The sequence below is a fragment of the Macadamia integrifolia genome, chromosome 9 (genome assembly GCF_013358625.1).
Source record: "Macadamia integrifolia cultivar HAES 741 chromosome 9, SCU_Mint_v3, whole genome shotgun sequence".
NCBI lineage: Eukaryota > Viridiplantae > Streptophyta > Magnoliopsida > Proteales > Proteaceae > Macadamia > Macadamia integrifolia.
The window spans coordinates 12,044,971-12,067,760 of NC_056565.1; the positions used below are offsets into that span (position 1 = coordinate 12,044,971).

At 37.5% G+C, this 22,790-nt stretch overlaps 1 protein-coding gene and 2 pseudogenes across 1 annotated transcript; 1 reads left to right on the forward strand and 2 right to left on the reverse strand.

The window, feature by feature from the left end:
• Nucleotides 1-8,767: 8,767 nt before the first annotated feature.
• On the forward strand, nt 8,768-16,568 carry LOC122088237 (AT-hook motif nuclear-localized protein 7-like). The gene is made up of 6 exons (XM_042657427.1): nt 8,768-9,444; nt 10,394-10,461; nt 10,613-10,744; nt 14,938-15,099; nt 15,872-16,217; nt 16,314-16,568. The coding sequence occupies exons 1-5, from the start codon at nt 9,108-9,110 to the stop codon at nt 16,199-16,201; spliced, it is 1,029 nt and encodes a 342-aa protein (XP_042513361.1). The 5' UTR covers nt 8,768-9,107; the 3' UTR covers nt 16,202-16,217; nt 16,314-16,568.
• Nucleotides 16,569-16,980: 412 nt separating this feature from the next.
• On the reverse strand, nt 16,981-18,895 carry LOC122089510 (annotated as a pseudogene).
• A 1,832-nt stretch (nt 18,896-20,727) lies between these two features.
• Nucleotides 20,728-22,080, reverse strand: LOC122088133 (annotated as a pseudogene).
• Between the last annotated feature and the right edge of the window lie 710 nt (nt 22,081-22,790).

A 22,790-nucleotide genomic window follows, 5' to 3' on the forward strand; every position in this document is an offset into this window, starting at 1 on the left:
ACTGCTCTTCTGCCTCTTCTGTTTGAGCTTGGTTTTCTCCATTGCTACCCTTGCTCACACTGCTAGAACGACTCAATTACATGAGTGATTAAGAACATTCACGTTGAGTGATTAAAGAGTTTATAAAACCCCTTTGTGGATATAGACAGAAATCGTCCTCTGTATCCCAATCAAATGCATTCACAGAACTTTAAAATATTATTAATACAATTAATTAGGTGTTCATTAAGAGAGCAACCCGCACAAGGCTCCTGCTACTGCAGGGTCTGGGAGGGGCAAGTGTACGCAGCCTTACACCCTCTTTCGCAGAAGAGGTTGTTTTCAAGTTTTGAACATGTGACATTGTCCGGATCGAGTGTCTTGTTATACTAGTCACAGATGAGATGGGTCTGAAATCAGCAAAGGAATTTATGGTCTACCTTCTCTTCTCTGCAACCAGAATGATTTGAGTGGCATTTACCTCCCCAAGAAACCGGCAATTCTCGAAAGAAAATCTAAAATACCCATTGTTACATTTCCAACAATTCATACCAAGCTTTCTGGAATTGATAAACATTGAAACCATCTGAGCCTGGGGCTTGTTCACCATCCATATAAAAAACAACCCTCCTTCTCTCTTCACAAGTTACAGGCATGGTGAGGCATTCCATGTCCTATGGGTTTGAGCTCAAGGGGAACAGGAATCTTTAATGGGGCACTTGTGTTGTGGCCTTGAACCAAGGGTATCTGTGAAATACGAGATCGCCTTCCTCTTGGATCTCTCTCTCTCTCTCTCTCATCCCAGATAGACAATACCCTGGAGCAAGAGGGCTTGTGGACTTCAGACCCTCCCATTGGTTGTCTGAGCTCCTTCTGTATCTGAAGTTGAATTTTACAATGGATGAACTGCCCATTCCTTTGAAATACAATGGCATAGGCTGTGGAAGGACAACTCCACAAGACCCAAATCTTGCCTAAGGTAGAGGATGACTCCACTCGTACTCTGTTTCTACCAAAGCTTTTCTTGCCCTGCGTTGTGGAGCTCAAGCCCTCCACCTCGATATGGAGATCTGCCGCTAGTATGGTAACACCAGCTGCCACCATTGAAGGAAGCAGACGGGGAAAAAAGCAGCGTTGCAGAGCTAGGGCTTCTCACAGAAATAGGTTACCTCACTCCTAAGTCCATCCCCTCAACTTGAAGCTATTTCATATATGGGATACATGTTCATAGCCTATTCAACCCTGTAACATTTTTTTTTTTTTTTTTGCCTGTGTGAAGTGACCTCCGAGAATGTTGGATCACTGTTGGATTGTTTCTTACTTTTGACCCTTTTTTTTTTTTTTTTTTTTTTTTTTTTTTTTAAATCAAGATCTTTTCATGTTCATAGCCTATTCTCCTAAGCTGTTTGATGATTTATGCTCATATTTAAGGGATAATTGATCTGCTTTCTGGAACATAGGCTTTAGATATTACATTTAGTTCCTTTATCTCAGTGGAAGGGCCTAGACAAAAGGCAATGCAACTTGTGCAGGAGAACTGCTAGAAGTATTAAATTTGACTTCAATGTAAGAAGGGCACTTCAGTTTTGGAAATTCTGCCTTGTCTCATCCATATTAAGATATCAGGGACAAGCATGAAGTCTATTTTATCAGGTGACAATTTTTGGAGCTGGTGGGTTAGTTGAAAAAGATGCTTCAAAATCCAGGTTTTATGGAAATGAACACCCCCAATTAAGGAATTGTATCAACTTAATGAGTTGGCATGGCGTGTTATGAAAATGTTTGGTTTTGGCACTGTGTAAGCTCTTTACTATTTATTATCTTCTGTTTTAAGGGGGCTGAATAACCCAGTAGGCAAGTAGACAAATCTAATCTTTGACATCTCTTTGCATAAATTTCATAGTTTCAAATACCATTGTGCATTTGTCTTAACCATATATATCAGGAGCTAGTATGTTTAGTTGTGGTGGATTGGCTTTCAATGAGTCTCTAGTAATGGAGGATAGTAGCAATATCATTTTGATATAATTCAAAATGGGTTCATTGTATTACCGTCGCATCAATATTACTGTAGTGTTAAGTTGAAGGATTGCCATTTTTAATTTCTTTTTGAACTTAAAAAGTTACAAAGTATGGGTAAGATCACAGTATTTGAAAGGTTGAATTGCTGGCAAGGTAACTAAAAAGTATAATATGGCTTTTGCAGATACAGGTTCTATGTTTACTGTTCTAAAAATTTAATTATTTTTGGGGAGTAGAAGTAACTATTGCTGCTAGCTGCACTGCAGATTCATTATTAAGTACATCATGCTCCTGTCTTTACAGAAAATGACATTAGTAATTCTCTTATCTCTAGTTGATTGGAAGAGAAGAACAACTGGTGCTTATTATCTATCTTTTTCACTCCTTTCTTTAGTAAATCTCAACAGATGCTCTACATGTATGTACTTAATCCAAACTGTCAATGGACTTTTTGGAGAAAAATAGCCAACCAGAAGTAGTTGAATAAGGCATGGTGAGCTTATTTAAGATTCTTGATGATGATGACTTACACTATGTGGTTAAGGTAACTGTTAGCAAACTCTCACAATAGTTCCCTCAGAAAGCTCCCATTTTTATGTTCATTCTATTGTTAAATCACCCTAATCATAGGACCTGCATCAAGGTTTTGTGGCCGCAATAAACCATGTCTCGTTTTCAATGAAGGGGAACCTACCACTGGATAGATAGACACCACCTAATGGGTTTAACTATTAACTACTATTTGGGAAAATCTATGAACAGCTTTCAGTAGATATTTTGATGAGGGGACATTGCTATATTTCTGCTTCACACACTTCCTCTTTAACTCTAATTGTGTTTCTCTTATCCTTAATTAGTGTTTTTTTATACATGATTATTATGTCTTGACAGTACAACTTTGGGTTTAGAAAATCTGGAAGCTCGTGAGGCGACGAAATCTCACATTTGGATCATTGAAAAGAGCTGTTTTTGGCCATGTAAAATGACAGAGAATTGGAAAAACTCTGTTTCCTTTGGAGATGCAGATCATGGTAGTTTCAGTTTTGCCTAATGTACTTCAACTGAGACAGGGTACATTCCAATATGTTAAATATCAGAATAGGACCAGCAATTGCTGAAACCTATCCAGATTAACTTTATTTATTAATATCTTTTCATAAAGTTCCAAGTAAATGTGATTGGTGGATTAAATTAAAATTATTTAACACAGGAATAATTCTCAAATGCTTGAGGTTGAGGGAAAGTTTTAACAAGAAAAATCACCCACATGGAGGTGATCCAAAAAAGAGTTTTTGATTCTGATATCACTCACTTTAATTATCACTTTGCAGCTTTAGTTCTTGTTTCCTTTTGTGTTTTTCTTTTTTCTCCTTGTTCTTTAGTACTAACTTCAAAGAATTGATGTTAAAATCAGTAAGAGTGATGGAGGATAAACAAAACTAAAGTAGGCATGTGTGCAATTTTCTACTCAAAAATTACTTTTCCTTCAGAACTGATTACATTTATTTCTTGTGTTTATTGGAAATCACAATTTTCTATTTTTTTTACTTCTTATATTTAATGATGCCTATGAAAACAACTTAGATCTCACATGCTCATCACTTGGGAATCTCACTTTTCAAAACCCTTATTTATTTATTAATTTTAACCTTATTTTGGAAGAATGGAATGGAGACTATGGAGTAGCCTAATTACATTATTTTATGTACTACAATTATAACCAACCACTGGGAGAAAAAGAAAGGCAGTTGTATTTGAGCTGTTATAGGACCCATTTTGATTCTTAAATCCTTCAACTTGCTGGTTTGAAGTGGGCCCAACTTCTTATTTATGTGCTCTATTAGGGGCTGATATGGGTTATAGCCAAGTGTGTTATAGGTACCTTAATCTGCTCCCTTATGTGGCAAAGTCGGGCCCACATTGCCACGATGCTGTCGCATTCTGAACCGTCAGATCCTGATTCAAATTCTGCTAATGCCCCCCTTCCCCCCACCCCCTGATCCTGATCTGAAGAATGTAGTGGTTGATAAAGGTTGCCCCACATTCTAACACATTGTAGCGTGTGGGCTACAATGTGTCAAATTCCAGACCAAACCGGTTGGATAGATTGAAATCGATTAAAAAAAACCAATCGAACCATTATCGGCTTGGTTATGATTTCACGAAATTAATAGAAAATCGAATTGCCCTAAAAATTGAATTGGTTTGTAGCCGAGTAATGGATCAATAAGAAATTGTTTTTAAGTCAAAAGGTCGAACCAAAACTCGACTTTGTCTTAATGATTTGGTTTTGGTTAGGGCTAAATCAGATTGAAACCGGTCAACCCGACCGAAACCATAACACGCATAGCTATAATACGGGAATCACTTATAAGATTCTCCATATGGAATCTGCGTTCTGCTGACCAAGGGCAAAGTCAGCTTTAATGGTTACTGAGATGAGACTTATCAAGGCACTAGACCCGGGGATTTAAAACAAGGAATCAGAATCTGAATTGGATCCAATCAATTCTGATTCTATCCCAATGAAATGATTGGGAATCAACTTGATTCTGCTTGAACTCTATAAACCTTGTATGGATTGCCTCCAGAATAAATAACAACGATCAGGTTGGGGTTTAGATGATTAGATTCTATCTTCAATCATCCTTCAAGTGACCCTATCTTGGGGCATACAGTCTCATGCATGCTTGTATTTAGTTGGAGGTTTGGTTATTGGAGAAGATCTAGATCTTAGATGATTCCGATTTTATATTTGTGATTAGACCATACTGAATTTCCGTTGAATTGGAATCTACCAAAATGATACATTCCAATCAGACACTATTGGAACATGATATATAATATCCACCCACTATGACTGCGTTTGGTAGTCATTCTATTCCAGAAACGATGTTTCGAGTCAAAACCAGAATTTTCCGTTTGTGTAAAAATTCTACTTTGAAACAAAACTCAAATGTTGGAATATGGTTACCATGTCCCAAAATTTATCGTTTCTGATGTTTTCCTTACCTGATTCGTTTAAAAAAAAAAAAAATTGAAAAACAAACAGTGGATAACAAATGGAAGATTCCGTTTTCTTATTCTTGTAAAACGAAAAAACGTCAGAAACATTTTTTCGATGACTACCTAACATAGTCTTCGTGTGCGTGTGTATATATATATATAAGGCAGAGGTTGGGCACACAATTAGTTTATTTGGAGCTAATTTTTAACCAACGAAGACTCAAATAAGAAGGGCATGAAGGTCATTTCAAAAGAGAAAATGGAGAGAAGGTGACACATAAGCAATTATTGTCTGCAATGAGTGCGGTGATGTAATGAACATCAAATGACCGAGAGTATCTAAGCACATGGACCAAAGTTATCTCGACCATTCGATGCTTATCACATCACTGTACTCAATGCAGAAGATGTTTTAGCGTGACACATGCATCTAGGGCAGTGGTCACCCAAGCAGCATGCCCAACTTTTTTCTCATATATTATACTTGAGGCATCCCCATACACGAAATAGCCAAATAGCCAATCCGTAACTTTTAAACTCTGCGGTTTCTGATTGAGAAGAGACAGAAAAAGAGAGAGAGAGAGAGGTCCGGGCCGTCAACGGTCTTCCCGACAGCTTTTTAAACTACTGTTTGCTTTGGCAGATAGAAGCGTTTTTTCCCTTCCATTCCTTTATTATTATTTAAATTTTCTTTTCTTTTTCTTTTCTTACACTTAATATATTTCTTTTTTTGTTTTATAATAAAAAAAGGAAAAAGATAAAACCCACAAAAAAAAAAAAACCCGGATTTTACAAAATTTAGGCTTTGGGATTTGAACTTTTGGGTTAATATTCTAAGAAATATTTTAAGTGGGTTTTTAGCTTTTACAGCTGAGCAATAGTTGACTGTATTATATTTTCCAAACCTCCAAACTTTGATTTTCAAGGCTCTTCTTAAAAACTGCCTATCGCTTATGCTCACTTTTGTCTTGGTGTGTTATCGGGTCGGGTCAGAGTATCCAAAAAAAAAAAAACTATGTTAGGTTTCCAATTATGCCCTTGATATCAGTGTTCGTTTCCAATATAATCCCTAGAGAGGTTGAAAGGTTTCTTAATTTCAAGAAAACTAATTCACTTCTTTTGGGTAGGGGTTTCAACTTTGAAAATGGATTTAACATAGAAGTAAACATTTTCTCAATTGAGAATTTCATTTCCTAAATTAACTAGAATATCAACTTTATCATCCATTGAGTGGAAATGTATCAATGTTTATTTAGTAAAAATAATAAGAAAGAGGAAAATATACTCAAAAAGTAATAAAATAAAATTTTATATTCAACACATTTGAGAAGGAAAAAAATGTGAAAATAAACTATGAAGTCTTGGGTTGAGCCAATTAAAAAAAAGGAAAAAATGTTATAATGTTATTTTCAAAGAATTAATTTTAATTTTACAAATAAATGGTAATTTTTATTATTTTACTTTAATTAATTATTTAAAGAAAAATTTAACTACCATTACGAATAAGATTTTCCTTTATATTTATTTATAATTACTTATTTAATGACATACAAGATACATTGACATAGAGGAACCTAAAATTCTTCTCTCTGTATTCTATCATCAAGCCTCTCCAAATCACTTAAAAGGAGTCACTCCTCCTTTGGGCTACCCGTGCTATGCACAGTGACACTAGAGGTCCAATGAAAGAAACGAGAGAAGAGCCTAGGAACTCTCTCCCTCTCTTTTCTTCCATATGGCCTATCCAAATCACTAAATAGGAGCTATTTTCTTTGGGTTACCCATGCTATGCATTATGTTGTCACGAGTATTATGTGGCAAAAATTATTATAACAATTGGGATCCACTATCTAGCGAGTCCACCAATGAATTAATGTGGGGCCTACCATTTACTCGATATCCTAGCCGTTTCGAGAAAGAAATGAGAGTTAGACTCTCTCATCTAGCCTCTCCAAACCCCAAAAGAGGAACCGCTCCCTTCAGGCTACCCACACTATGCATTATACTGTCACGAGTCTTATGTAGCAGAAGTTATTATAACAGCTGGGATCCATTATCAAGCGAGTCTACTGATGAGTTAATGTGGGGCCTACCCTTTAGTCGGTATTTTAGCCATTTCGAGAAAGAAATGAGAGTCAGACTCTCTCTCATCTAGCCACTCCAAATCCCAAAAAAGGAACCGCTCCCTTCAGGCTACTCACACTATGCATTATGCTATCACGAGTCTTATGTGACAGAAGTTATGGTAACATTTGGGATTCACTATTTACCGAGTCCACCATTGAATTAATGTGAGGCCTACCGTTTGGTAGATATCGTAGCCGTTTCGAGAAAAAAATGAAAGTCAGACTCTCTCTCTCTCCTAGCCTCTCCAAATCCCAAAAGAGGAACTGCTCTCTTTAGGTTATCCACACTATGTATTATGTTGTCACGACGAGTCTTATGTGGCAGAAGTTATTGTAACAGCTGGGATTCACTATCTAGCAAGTCCACCGATGAATTACTGTGAGACCTATCGTTTAATCGATATCCTAGCCATTTCGAGGAAGAAATGAGAGTCAGACTCTCTCATCTAGCCTCTCCAAATCCAAAAAGAGGAACCGCTCCCTTCAGGCTACTCACACTATGCATTATGCTAGCATGAGTCTTATGTGACAGAAGTTATTATAACAATTGGGACCCACTATCTAGCGAGTCCACCGTTGAATTAATGTGGGGCCTACTGTTTGATCGATATTTTGGTCATTTCGAGAAAGAAATGAGAGTTAGACTCTCTCATTTGGCTTCCCCAAATCACGAAAGAGGAAACACTCCCATCAGGCTACCACACTATCATTATGCTGTGACGAGTCTTATGTGGCATAAGTTATTTTAACAACTGGGAATCATTATCTAGTGAGTACACCGATGAATTAATATGGGGCCAACCATTTAGTTGATATCCTTGCCGTTCCGAGAAAGACATGAGAGTCAGACTCTCTCTTATCTGGCCTCTCCAAGCCACAAAAGAGGAACCACTCCCTTCAGGCTATCCACACTATGCATTATGTTGTCACGAGTCTTATGTGGCAGAAGTTATGGTAACAGTTGGGATCCACTATCCAACGAGTCCACCATTGAATTAATGTGGGGCCTACCATTTAGTTGATATCCTAGCTGTTTCAAGAAAGAAACGAGAGTCAGACTCTCTCATCTGGCCTCTCCAAATCATAAAAGAGGAACCACTCCCTTCAAGCTACCTACACTAAGCATTATATTGTCACAAGTCTTATGTGGAAGAAGTTATTATAACAGCTGGGATCCACTATCTAGCGAGTCCACCGATGAATTAATGTGGGGCCTACTGTTTAGTTGATATCCTATCTGTTTCGAGAAAGAAACGAGAGTCAGACTCTCTCTCATCTAGCCTCTCCAAATCACAAAAAGAGGAGTCACTCCCTTTAGGCTACCCACAACTATGCATTATATTGCCACGAGTCTTATGTGGCAGAAGTTATCGTAACAGAAGGGATCCACTATGTGTTAAAAGTTTGAAATACCTTTAATTATTTCCACCCTTAATTATTACCACCCATATGTGTTAAAAGTTTGAAATACCCTTAATTATTCCAGATACTTATCCAAGCGCAATGGTGATCATTAGTGAAGGAATTCTCCCTTCACCATGGCTTCATGAAAACTCAGTCCAATAATTCTTTTTGATAGAAAAAGGAAGCGAGTATTATTAGTGGACCAATAAGGAAATCAACACAAAATAAGGAAAAGTGAAAAAATGGAATGGTATTATTCGTATTAAAAGGGGCATTTTAGACATAGAAAAATTGTATATTTACCATATATTTTCCTTTCTCACTCATTATAAACGAATCGCAGTTTTTTTTTTTCTTGTCACAACTGAAAACATTTTACTTTGTGGCGCGAGTTGCAGAGAAACGTCCGGATTTCAAAAAAAGAAAAAAATGCTGTTCCCTTTCATCTCCTCTGAGTTCTGATTTCTTCACAGAAACTGAAACTTCATCGCTCAATTTTTTTTTTTCTTTCTTTTTCTGCTCTGTTCTCTATTTCTTCCTTTGAAGCTTTTGTTACAAGAAAGTGTATGCATGGAGGGGAGGGGAAGCACTATCTCTGGTTCTACCGCTAACACGGAGAGTGATTCTCCAGTTAGCGGACCATTACCGAGCGGGGGAATGGATCCTCAGGTGATGAACATGGCTATCAACATGGGCATGCAGAGGAGCCTCAGAGCAGCGGAAGTAGGTGGGGTAGATATGATGTCGGGTAAGAAGAAAAGAGGGCGACCCAGAAAATATGGTTCAGATGGGAGTATAGCATTAGTTATCTCACAGGGCTTTTCTTCAACTCAACCTGACTTCACTCAAAAGCGGGGTAGAGGGCGGCCACCTGGTTCTGGTAATCGGCAGATACTTGCTTCTTTAGGTGAGTTCAAACATCGGAAATGGTAAAATGGAACATGCAAACTTGAATTAAGTTAGAGATATATCTGATCTAGTTGGGTTCCATATGAGAATTCTCCTCATAACTTTAGAGATGGTGTCTAATTTCTGTGGTTGATTAAAGTTTAAACTTTTAAGAAATTAAAATTGATGTGTATTGATAAATGCTCTGTTTGGTGGGTTTGAGATTTTCGTTTTGAATTTTAATTCATGACAGTAAATGAGATATGCTGGATTTGGGTTTTCCTTTTTTTTTCTTTGCCATGACAAAGATTGATTGATGTCTAATTTTTCTATATTTTTTCCCTGACAAATTGAAGTCGTTTGTGGTTTTAGTTTGTAAGGGGAAAGGTTAGTAATGATGGAATGCGCTAAAGTGGAAATTGTAAACTGGAAAGTGACTCTCACCTTATTATTGTGCTTCCGAACAAATCTGCTCCTCTATATACTCTCAGAATTTCACAACTAGATTGTTCTAGGCTTGTATGTTGGAATATGGTTCACTAGCTTTAATGTACAGAGGGAAAGAGTTCAGTGGATTTCTTGCCACAATTGCAGCCTTGAGTGGACAGAGTATCTTTTGGTTGTGTCAACCTTCTCCTTGTTAATGTAGTGTTGTAGTGTTTTCTTTTGAAGATATAACAGGGAGAAGAGTCCTTGATCTAAAGCAATTCTTGTACTTAATTTTAGTTTGTTAATTATATTATTCTCGTAAGTCAACCGAAAAATAAAAAATGGAAACGAGTTTAATAATTATTTATTGCCTGGTTGAAAATGTTTAAAACCTTATGTGAATGAGCATCTAGTTGATTTACAGTGATGCTTCCAATTTAAAAAAGAGGGGCTGTATTTAAATCGAATTGAGATGTCTTGAACAGGGTGACTTAGTTCAATTTTACTGCTAATACTTTTTTTTTTGGTTTTGTTTCAAGGTGACTTTGTTTCAAACTCAGCTGGAGGAAACTTCATGCCCCATGTAGTTACTATACACACTGGGGAGGTAATACATTGACTATGCAAGTTGGCTTAATTGACCTCTTGAATTTGAAATTTATCATTCTTTACTTGTGAGTTTAGGAACTGCAATAGATCCATGGACTTTTGATTTCTGGTTGGCTCCACAATGACAGTGGTATATTTGTTATTTTTAGGATGTTGCAGCAAAAATATATTCATTTGCTCGGAAGGGTCCTCGAGCTATTTGTATTCTTTCGGCCAACGGATCTGTTTCCAATGTGACCATTCATCAGCCTGGCTCTTCTGGTGGTCTTTTGACTTATGAGGCATGAACTTGAACTTTACGTTTTCCCATTTTCTTTTTTCCTTGGTCTAAGATTGTTGACAATATCATCTAATTGTTTGTGTTTCAATTGTTTCTCTTCTCTTTCCCTTATGAACTTTGGAATTGACATTCAATCTCTATGCTCAAATATTGCATGTTCTATTCTCCACTTAAGAAGTGCTGAAATGTCTCATTATGCAACCAATCATGTCTGTATAAGCTCATATTACCTTAGAACCTAAGGGTGTAATGGAATGATGTGAACCAAAATAGGGAGAAGAATGTTAGTGGAGAAAGCCATTGAGACTGTTTTGCAGGTGCACAAACTATAAACCATTGAGGATGCGGCCATAGTTTAATAGTGTCTTGTGCCTCGAGATTCATCTACACTTCTCTTGATGTTATTATTTACATTGTAGATGCTAAAATGCCTGAATTCCTCCCCACTTTCCAAACCTTTTCTGAGCCAACTTCATGTGAACCTCATAAGTATCTCTTATACATTATGAAGTTCTATTCTATATTCATTGTAGTGAATTAAATGAAGTGTCGTTCTATTCTATATTCAAAAACACTGGAGATAAAACAAATTATTTTATTCACAGCTAACACGTGGCTAAGATGAATTGGTTGATGTAGATAACATTATCAATAAGGATAAAATTTGATTTTCTATTTTCTTTCTTTATTCTCCCTCAAAGCCATAAGTATTAGAAGCTGCAGTACTGGGTACAAAGGTGTCACATGTTTTGTATTTTCTAGTCAATTTCACCATATAAAATGTTTTGATAGAGTACAGACATGGTGAAATTAGCATTTTTTACCATGTTAAGCCAATGAACAAGTGAATACAGCAATTACAAGACACTTTGTGAAGGATGGCTACCTTGATTTACTGAACAAATAGAAAATCCAAAAGTTAACTAGATCATTCTCATCACCATATCCCAACCGAGGCTTGCCATTCTAATCTTTTTTCCTATTTGTTCTTATTTAAGTTCATATCTTTGTTAGGGTATTCAAACCCCTTATCTCTCTGTCAAGCCATGTTCTTTTAAAGCCTTCAACCATCACTAATTTACCCATTTCCACTAGCCTTCTCATTGATCTATGCAGCACATAGCCAAACCATTTGAGTTGACTTTCCAAATGTTTAGGCTATTGATTGCCTAACATTCTGTTCGTTAGGCCAGGTTTTATGGATATAAATTTTTTTCTTCGTTTGATTGTCATGCATCATTTTCATGTCACTCAAATTCCATGGGGAATATGCTCTTCAATCTCTCCTCCTGTATAATTGAGTTCAGACAACTAAAATGGTTGCCTTGGGATATCTCTCGGCAATCAATCTTTACCACTATATTGGTTTTCCCTATGTTTTTGCTGAAGTTTCATTCGACATTCCAAATTATTTTAAGCCATCATATTCTTTGTATCTCTCTACAACTTTATTTTGCATTCATCCTCCTTAGTCTTGTCGATCAGAGAGAGGTTATAAAAAGAAAAGACCCCTGAAGCTTCATCTTGTTTATGAAAATTCAATTCATAATTAATTTAAAACCATAAGGGCTCCAGTGCTCCACATTTGCCCTCTTCTAGAAATTCACTTTTTCTCTGCTGTTGCTCTCATTCTAGTGAACACTGTGTTGTATATTCCTTAATAATGTTAATGTATCTTTGAAACTTCTGTTTTGATAACTCCTCATGAAACTTTTTTTGTGCTTCTTCCATTTCAGATTCTCCAAAAGTACCTATGATCTAATGGATCCTTACTCATGCCTCCTAAGCCTGTGCTTATAGTGTTGCTTTGTTTAGTTAATTCAAGTTCCTCTGATGTCTCTTGATCTCTTTGTCCTGTCTGAACTCCTCCTTTGTCACCGACCTTCATTGCCTCAGCTTATGCTTTGACATGGCTTTCACCAATTCAACCCAGGTCATATTTTGCCTCTTTCTTGTCCCTCTACCACCTCTAATTTTCACCGAATCCCACCATCTCACTCAGTTGTCAAGGTGTCGCCTAGGTGTCACTTAGGTGCCTTTTTGGGCTCGCCTTGATTTTTTGCCCTCCTCCAATGCCTAGGATCACCTAGACATCGTGACAACTATGATCTCACTGGTGCATTTAATGGTTTATAATGCACATGCTTGGACAATCTCAAATCACCTTTTATTAATTTGTTGAGTATTGATAGTACTCCTAGTTTTTTTTTTTAGTTGTATTCATTTTTTATAATATCTTTGTCCTAGTCATGCCACTTATCCATCTCAATGCCATCATGTTTGTTAAACTCAAGTTTTGTATTTGTTGGTTCTTTATTACTAGCATTCAGCTCCATACAACATTTCTGGTCCATTGGTATATCATAGTATTTTCCTTTCTAATGTGTTACATCAACCACACAACACTTCAAATGCTCTTCTTGATCATTAACCTTACTTCAATCACCTTTCATTGAGGTACATCTTTATAATATAATATAATAAAAAAGAAGAAGAAGAAGAAGAAGAAGAAAAAGTGAAGCAAGTTTCAAACCTTAGACACTATATTTCTAAAATGTAAAATCCCTTATGGATGCATAACACATGTTACCATCTATGGGCCTTGCATTTGGTCCTCTTCTCATAGGCCTTGATTTCTTGGTGTTGGGATACTTTCTGGCAAATTTTTTTTTTTTTTGGGGGGGGGGTGTGTTTGTGTAAAGCACTAGTAAACCCGTGACATACCCATCTTGAGACCCAACTAGCTGCCCCATTTTGGGTCCAGCATTGGACTAAAAGGGGCTGAGTAATATATGCTGTTTCGGAGCTATCTTCAGGCTTAGCTCTTTTGTTAGATAGCCGAGTTGAGGATGTGATAAATACCATATAAGATTAAACCTATGTTTGGTCTCTGCTAACTTGATAGATACAGTCCCTAACACTATGGAAGCAACATAATGAAATCTTCCTAGAACTTTATGCTCCCCCTAAATCTCATTTTAGATGTTTAGATGGATGTTGGCTACAGGTTGCATAGAATTAGAACAGGAAGGGTGAAGCGGACAGAGGTGCTTCTGAATTGTTATGAGATAGACATCCCATTAAAACTTCGAGGAAAATTCTATGAAACAGTCAGAAGACTGAGCTGACTGTTGGGAGAAAAAGAAACAATAAACATACAAAATAAGTGTAGCTGAGATGAGAATGTTGAGATGGGTGAGTGGTAAAACTAGTAAAGATAACAAAAGGAATCAAAATTCGGGGTCATCTAGGGCCAAGAAGTGGTCCAGTTAGAAGATAAAGTTGAAGGAGCATTGTTTACTGTGCTATGGACATTTGAAGGGACTTTTGAGTGCATCTGTAAGAAAGAGTGAATGACACAAATTAGAGGTATTAAAAGATCAAGAGATAGACTAAAAGTGACTTGGGAAGAAGATGTGAGGACAGACACGAATAGCCTAGGCTTGATAATTAATATGACCTTAAAAAGAGTTGAATGACCAAGCAAAAATTCATGAATCTGACCTTATTTAGTTGGGAAAAGTTTGTGTTGAGTTGTTTAGTTGCTGGTTACAGGTTGCATATGAGCCCACAATGTGAATTTAATGTTTAGTTGCTACCACAAATGTAGGAGCCAGGTTCCTTTATTAATAGACCTTTTCACATAAAAAATGCTTTTGAGAAATAGAAGTAGCAAATTATTCCACTGGACCTTTTTGGATCCTTGAGGTTCCATGAAGTCTTCTTCTAAAATTGTGTTATGAGTATAGTAGCTCACTGTGGAGCTCACTGTGGTTCCATTATATGCTTACCGTGATAGACTGTTGTTGTTTGCTGTATAACATGTCATGCATTTTTCTGATTAGCTTCATCATTCTACTTGCCACTACTATCTTGCTGGTCAATTGCGTTATCATGCATTTTTCAATGCCTGTCTCCATGTTGTCAGAGAGAACTGTCATTCAGTATCTTAAAAATGTAAGATCAAGGCAAGCTTTTGCTTCTCACCTGATTATAACTTGTGAACTCTGAATCAAGAAATATATATGTTTACTCCCTTTTTAAAGATCTGTCCAGTCATAATTCATGGATTTCTGTTCAATATTTATTTCATTTTTTAATGGATTTAGTTCATTTCAAAGTGAATCTATTCTTCTGAGTTGATGGATAGCCCATCAAAGGGAATGTGGTGTTTATTATATTTGGTCTGTACAGGGCCGTTTTGAGATATTGTCTTTATCTGGGTCCTTTGCAATTACTGAAACTGCCGGTGTACGTGATAGAACTGGTGGGCTAAGTGTTTCATTGGCTGGCCCTGACGGTCGCGTGATTGGCGGTGGGGTAGCAGGTTTATTAATGGCAGCTAGTCCAATCCAAGTAAGGTCTTAGCTTTTCTATTTCTATGTGACTGAAGCTACTAAAATAACTGTTTTCTCGAAAGTGTTTAAAATTGTCTGCATATCATGTGGGACACATTATTTTTCTTGCTCCATCTGACCTCCTATATGCATGCTGGACCACTAAACCTTTATCGATGTCACCTAGCAAATGTTACTCTCAAATAACTATGACACTACCTTTTTATTTGGTATTTTTATAAGCTTAAAAGTGTGTTTTCCATTCGTTGTCTCAATATAGGAAAGTGGCTTTGACAGAGTCACAACCCATCACCAGCCTCAATCAAAGAGTATAAATTACTCTGATCAAATTGCCTAATCACGTAGATCAAAGTGCAAACATTGTTTAGCTGAACTTATGGCATACTGAGCACAAAACACAATTAGCAATACATGTGACAATGTCATAGTGATTTTGATGTATTGGAGGTAGAAGCTACCAACTGAAGCATATAACATAATTACTATCGAAAGGTTAGAAAAGAACATTGAGTAGATAAGTGCTGATCCATCAATTTACTTTCAAATTTTTATGGTCTGTCATGAATGGTTTGAGTCCCTCGCAAACCCCAATAGGAATTTCTGCCTCTAAAAATGAGACTTAATTCTGGCTTGGCCATGTTTCTAAATTTCTAGTCTCAGATTATAATGAGTGGCTCAACAGAGAGTAGTAGCACTCAAAGAATAAAATATTGTCAGTACTATAGTATGTTTGTTGTATAATTCATCTGGGCTTCTGCTTGGTTTGTCAGGTTGTGGTCGGAAGTTTCATGTCAAATTACAAGCCTCACAAAAAGAAGTACCAATATGGATTTCCAATGGCTTCAGTAATCCCTGTTGTCCAAGGTGCCCCAAATGTAGTGACAGCAGCAAGGCCGATATCTCAAGCTAAACCTGATGATGACAACTGCGTCACCCCAACATCTGCGTTACCAGGACAGAGCCATGGTGAAGAAGATAACTGTGCAAGCAGTAATCCGAACCCAAACTCTGGTTTCAAAAGTGCTGATTGGAATGCTTCAGAGTCTGAACAGGAACAGAAGCCATCTCCTGACATTAATGAGTGCGTTCCTGTTGAATAATATAGAAGCCTAGAAGGTGCATTTCTAGTTTTCTTTCTTCACCTTATTGCTTTCTTTTCCTTCTGTTTGTCTTTCACTTCTAGTATTAACACTAATTATAATTTTTCTGTAGGTGTTAGAATAGCTGCTTATAAAGGCTGGAACGATGGAGGGATGTGGCTTACTTAAATGCTTTATTATTGTTAGAATATTTCTAGCTTAGACTTTTGAGAAATTTCATGGGTTTTGTTGTTGTTATTACTGTTCTGTTGTTTTTAATTGTGGGATTATAGGTGGGTTGCCCACAGAGCTTCTCATGACTTTTAAGGGTTATATGTAGTTGGAAAATTTATACTTAGCAGTAATCAAAACCTGAAAATTACAAACATTTGACGAGAATTTTTGTGATTTATATTCCAATTTGTCTCTGTATGCTCTAAAATTCTACCCTTTAAAAAGGCAAGGATCAAGCTAACATGAAATAGATCTTCTTCTGTGAATCGGCCATGATTGATCCTGAGTCTTTCTAAGGTTTTGGTAAACGGATCAGCAGGCTAATTGATTGAGAATCAGCTGGATTCTGGATGAACCTACATACCCAGTGTAGACCAACCTCTCCGGAATGGCAGAGTTGAGATCAGGTTTGTTGATTCTGATTCAAATCGACTGTTGATCCTGTTTGGATATTTAAAACAGTGGAGGACAAGGAGAGTGATGCCCATTAATTCATTAAAGTTTAACAAATGGAAGCAATTCCATTTTATGTTTGAAATTCTTCCCACCAAGTGGGTTTAAACATTTTACACCATTGAGGTTTTGGGTATAGCCTTCAATTTCAAAGGAATAGCTTTTCTCAGTGTTATCCCCATCCTTTCACTCACGTCCAAATCCTCTGGTGTAGTACCCTTCTCCAAAACCCAATCATAGGAATGGATCAGTGTAGCCACCACAAAGTTAACGCGGTATGGTTCACCCGATCGACCGCGACCCGATGGGTCGAACCGCTATTTGGAGTATATATATATAATGTACTGTTGCTTGTTGAGAGTCATTGTATTGTGGCATATCCGTCGCCCTGCTCCGAATGGAATATACTGAAAATTTCTTGGTGTTTGTTCTAACAGCCGGGCATATCCGTCGCCCTGCTCCGAATGAAATATACTGAAAATGTATGAAAGCCCAAGAACCTCTCTGGCTTAAACAATGAAGGTTCATCCCAAGCTTCAGGGTCTCTGCCCAATGCCCAAACATTCACCCACACCTGGGTGTTCTTCGGTATCCAAAACCACATGAACTCAGTGTCCACTGCCCTGCGTGGTAGTAACAATGGAACATATGGGTGTATCCTTAAGAGTTTCCTTCACCACTGCTTGTAGATAGTGTAGATAGTGTAGATGCTCAATGTCACTCTCTTCAATCTTTCTGTCCCAACCCACAGCTCGATCAAGCTCGGCCTTTACTTCCTGCATCAATCCTGGGTTTCGCAGGAGCTCTGTCATCATCCATTCCATGGTAGTGTTACTTGTATCTATGGCCGCCATAAATAATTCCTGCTTACAGAGGAGGTTATCTTGATTAAGAAAACAAATTGTGAAGAACCAATGAAAAATATCTGAATTAAAGATCAAAAAGTGATCTCACGAATATCAATTTGTTGATATCTGGGTCCAAGCTCTGTTCCCGAATTCTGTCCTTCACAAAGCCAGTAGAGATCTCCAAAGCCCGACTCTGTTTCTGCTCCATCGCCCTTCTTAAACCTTGTGGGTCAAGCCTAGGGAAAGAAATCGGCGATGTTGTGTTTCCCTGCAAGTTCCACAAGTGCCTCATTCAAGTGAAAGAACTCATCGCCTTGGACTAATTTGGAACCCAACAAGTCCTTAGATAGGGTTAAATTGCCGATCATGTTGAAGCTTATACGGAATAGAAATGGGGCAAGCTCAATTGCACCACCAGTTTTCTTTTCTTCCTCTGATATCCACCAGATCAGGTAGTCGACGCATTTCCCGCGGATAGATGCATTATCGTTGATGTGTTTATGGGAGAAGAGTTCTGTAGAATAGAGGCTCTTTAGGAAGCGCCAGTAAGGGCCATATTGACCAAGGGAGACGGAGGATTGGTAAAAGTTGCAGGCTTTCATGGCCTCAGTGATCATTCAGTCACAGAAGGAGATATCGTGGTTCTTGAACATTTCCATGGCCGCATCAGGAGAGGAGACAACAAGAGTACTGATGGAACCAAGACGTAGCCAGATGAGAGGTCCGTATTTGGGTTTGAGGGCGGTCAGGGTGTGGTGTGGCAATGGACCCAGATAAAAAATGTTGCCAAACACAGGCCAACCTGGAGGCCCTGGAGGTCGACGGCGGTTGGGTTTCGCCGGCGACGTCCAAGGAAGAGAAGTAATGCTGCAAAACAGATGGCCGACCAGACTAGCAGAGGCCAAGAAGCCGATTCCATTGCTGATTTTTTTCACAACTCACACAAGTGAACTCACAAATCACAGTATCACATTCGAGAGAGAGAGAGAGAGAGAGAGAGAGAGAGAGAGATGAAGTCAATGCCTTTGGGTTTAGTAGTGGGGAGATTCAAAATTCCAAATCCATAGGCTCATGGAGAAGTAAAGTCCACCATGGCTCCAGGACTGTCACCTTTGGTTGACTCGCTGTACATCGTGGGGCTTCAAGGATCGGCCGATCCGGATCAGTATCGGCACCCCATATCCGATACCTCAAACTATGGTTGCAATTTCGAATATTAAAGTCAATAGTCAACATAACTGATTTGAGAAATCGAAAAAGGCATGTGCTTATCCCTTCCTTTGTTTTAATTTCTATTTTAGTTGTTATATTTAGTTTAATTTTTGACCAAGTAAATAGGAAAATTAGTTTAATCAAGTGGATCAATGTGCCTAGGGGTGTCAATCGGTCGGGCCGGGCTGATCTTGGAAGGGCCTAGCCGAGCTTGGCGGGCTATGTCCTCGGACCATGATCTACCTATTTAAGGAATGAGCTAGCCTTGGTCGATGTCGTGTCAGGCTCAGTCAGGTTTCGGGCAATAATCAGACTTCTCCTAATCGGATTATAATCAGGTCTTAAATGAGATAATATACCAATAAAGCTTTAAACGGGTCTTAGACGGTCTTTACTTTTCTTAGATTTAATATATTTTAATTTATTTTGTTAAATTATCAACAATATTGAAAAGATGTTATTCATAATTACGGTCAATAATTGATAAAAATTTCAATATATTCCCTATTCTATCCTAAAAAAAAATCAAAATACCAATATAAACGATCGGGCTAAATGTGTCGATATGAGTTAGTCTGTGTTGGTCTGAGTCAGACTTGTTATACGGAATATTTCTAGGAAGAAATTGAAGCTCATGAATGTAATCTGCATTAGCCACACTTCAGATTTCAAAACAATACACTAGATGGGAGTGAATGCCAAGGGAGCAATAAAGAAAAGGTTATTTACTATTGATTCACCAAATTTATTAGCACACGAGCTCCAGAGTCAAGTGGAATTTCATAACAAAATTGAATCATTACACTCTTATGCGATTGTCTGTTATTCTAAATTTCTTTTTCCAAAATAAATGAGAGAAAGACCATTTATTTTGCAACGTAACAAAATACATATTTCTTCATTGGTGATGTGATCACAAGAGTAAACTCTTGGGACAACATGGGTCAATATATATTTGATTGGAATGATATCGGCTATAATGATCCTTGATCTTAATCTTTTGATCCTGTTTCATAATATAGTCTGAGGGTAAAATAGTAAAAAAAATCTGATTTAAAAAAAAAAGAAGAAGAAGAAGAATAGATCAGATAGATATGGTATAATCCACGGAATGATTTGGGACTTGCTACAATGATAAAAACCATAAAAAGAAAATGAAAAAGAAAAGAAAAGGATATGTGTAGGAATCTGAATGAAGGGAAAAAATTCACTGTTAAAAAACATTTTGTGTGTGAGATTATGATAATATAGTTTTATCATTGCAAAAATTTAGAAAATTTTATTTTTATTTATGGATACATCTTGTTATTATCAAAATGGTGAAGTGAGAAGTTGCAATATTTTTTTCACGTTATTCTATTTTTAAAAATTATTTAATATATACCTCTTGTTGTAGGAGAGAGAGAGGGAGACTATGGGAGTGCTAGCTAGGGGTGTCAATCGGTCGGTCTGGCTCGGTTTCGGTGTGGAAAATTTGAAATCGAAACCGAACCAATAAGGAAATTCCGATTTCGGTTTGGTTTCGGTTTCGGTGCGGTTTGGTTTCGGTTTGTCTTCGGTTTCTTAAATCGATTTGTAACCGGGTTGGTTTTGGTTTTTGGTCCAGTTTGGATTCGAATTTCCATACAAATGTTTACAAAACAACCCAAATATAGAGGAGTTCATATTTATAAATACAAGAAGGACTAGCTAGCAGCTTATATATCTCTACATATAACTTAATATGATTGCAACATAACTTATCTATGGGAGAGACTTCCCATAGTGAACCATGCACCACTCAGAGATTGCTCAATAAGCTCAAACCCTTGAGACACTATGTGGCACCACCGTCTCCACTGTAAGACCTGGTGCAAACCCTAACAACACACCCCAATCAAACCCTTCGCCAGTTGAAGCTTTACCATCCTCCATAGACATCCTCCTCATCTCATCCATAATAAACAACACAGTAGGACTTGACATATTACCATATTCACTCAAAACTTTCCTTGATGCCTTCAATTTCACCTTCTTCAATCCCAATGTTGCTTCAATCCGGTCTAGACTAGCCGGTCCACCAGGATGAGCCACCCAAAAGATGGAGTTCCAGTCACTTACACCAATCTTGGAGAAAACTTCCACCAAACATTTCTCAATGTTCCCAGAAATAGTTTTGGCTACATCTTTGGATAATCTAATTAAAAGACCTGTTTGATGCAAGTGACCTGCAATCATTTCATCTGAGTCAGGTAGAATCCAAGATCCAGCTAAGAAGATCTGGAATAATGGCCGTTCAATTGAGATATCAGGATCTGCACCAACTATCAAAGCTGCTGCGCCATCAACAAAGATTGCCTGTCCTAATAAAGAGTGGAAATTAGTCTTGGAAGGTCCTTTGAATCCACTCAAAGAGTTTTTCTCTGAACAAACAAGAAGGATACGTGAACCTTTGTTGTTCTCAGCTAGGTCCTTGGCAACATGAAGAACAGAGCCACCACCATAGCAACCTAGATGATACATCATAACACGTTGGACTGTAGGAGAAAGATTGAGAAGCTTGATGAGCTGAAAGTCATAGCCAGGTGCATCAACACCTGAAATGTTAGTGAATACAAGATGGGTTATCTTTGATTTTCTCATGGATTGCTTTTGATGCAGCTTCCATGGCTAACTTGGGTACCTCAACTATCATTATATCTTGACGTGTGTCAAGTGTTGGAGCTATTGGGTTGTAGAGGTCAGGGTTGTCATTGATAATTTCCTCTGTCAGAGCATGGCGTTTCTTGATTGTTGATCTATCACCTGTTTTAAGAACTCCAAAATAAAATCTTATCAATTTCATGCGAAAAAAGTATAGGGGTTCACGCGAAAGGAGCAAGTTAAAATCCTACATCAGATTTTATTAGTTGACGTAGATTTAAAGGTACTTAGACACCCTCTTCTTAATCGCTAATTTTTAAGAATACCAAGTCTTAAAAGCTGGTAGTACTTTCAAATTCGCTTGAACTTCTCCTTCAACTCGATCATGTCCTCACTCTTTGTGGATCTGAAGTAGAAATCCAGGAAGTCAGTTTGGTATGTAAAGTTTGATGGGTTTGCAGTGCCAATGGCTAGTACTGTGGCTGGACCTTGGGCATGGTTTGAATCAAAGATTTCTCCTACAGCTCCCATTACTGGTTAGTGTTAGAACAGAAGTAGAAGAAACAAAGAAGGAAAGCTAATTATAGCAAGTGATGATTGATGAAATAGAAGAGTTGATTGCAGAGGTATTTATAGTAGAGGAAGGTTGAATAGGTCCATTACTAGGTGATGCAATACTAGGTGATGCAATCTTGACTTGATAGCTAGAGATGATGTAATAGCAAGCAAAGCTGATTGTGATCCAGTGGGTGAAGCAATCATGTGTAGAAATCTTGATTTAAAGACTTGTAAGTCTACCAAAGCTGGTCTTGTCTTCTCTTTGTGTATAGGATGTGGTGGCTTAGAGTGTTCATCGTGACTTGTTCTCATGTGAAACCATGAATTAAGGTGGGTGTAGTTTCCACAATCCTGCAAAAGCTTAATAAAAAAGTAATCCATGAAAATGGTTGATGAGGCTTGAGGATCTTTTGATAGTTCTAAATGCAACTGTGATAATTCAACAGAGATTAATCCAATAAGTCAAGTTTGATAGGTGAAGAGGAAAATGATCATATCATCAATCCCAAGACCTAGGGAAAAGATTAATTAGAAGATATGAAGTAATTTTTAAGGAGCCATTGTTGTAAGTAATCCATATAAAGGCAATTGTGAAAATTTCATGTACATAGACTAAACGGAATCAAATTTGATTGGTGAAGACTCGTACAGGTCATCAACCCAAACCTTGAAAAAGAAGAGTT

Bases quoted from the DNA above. Each gene is read 5' to 3' on its own strand.
- LOC122088237 (XM_042657427.1), top strand. From the start codon at position 9,108: ATGGAGGGGAGGGGAAGCACTATCTCTGGTTCTACCGCTAACACGGAG. The intron at 9,445-10,393 runs GTGAGTTCAAAC...TTTTGTTTCAAG, and splicing joins GCAGATACTTGCTTCTTTAG to GTGACTTTGTTTCAAACTCA. The intron at 10,462-10,612 runs GTAATACATTGA...TGTTATTTTTAG, and splicing joins TTACTATACACACTGGGGAG to GATGTTGCAGCAAAAATATA.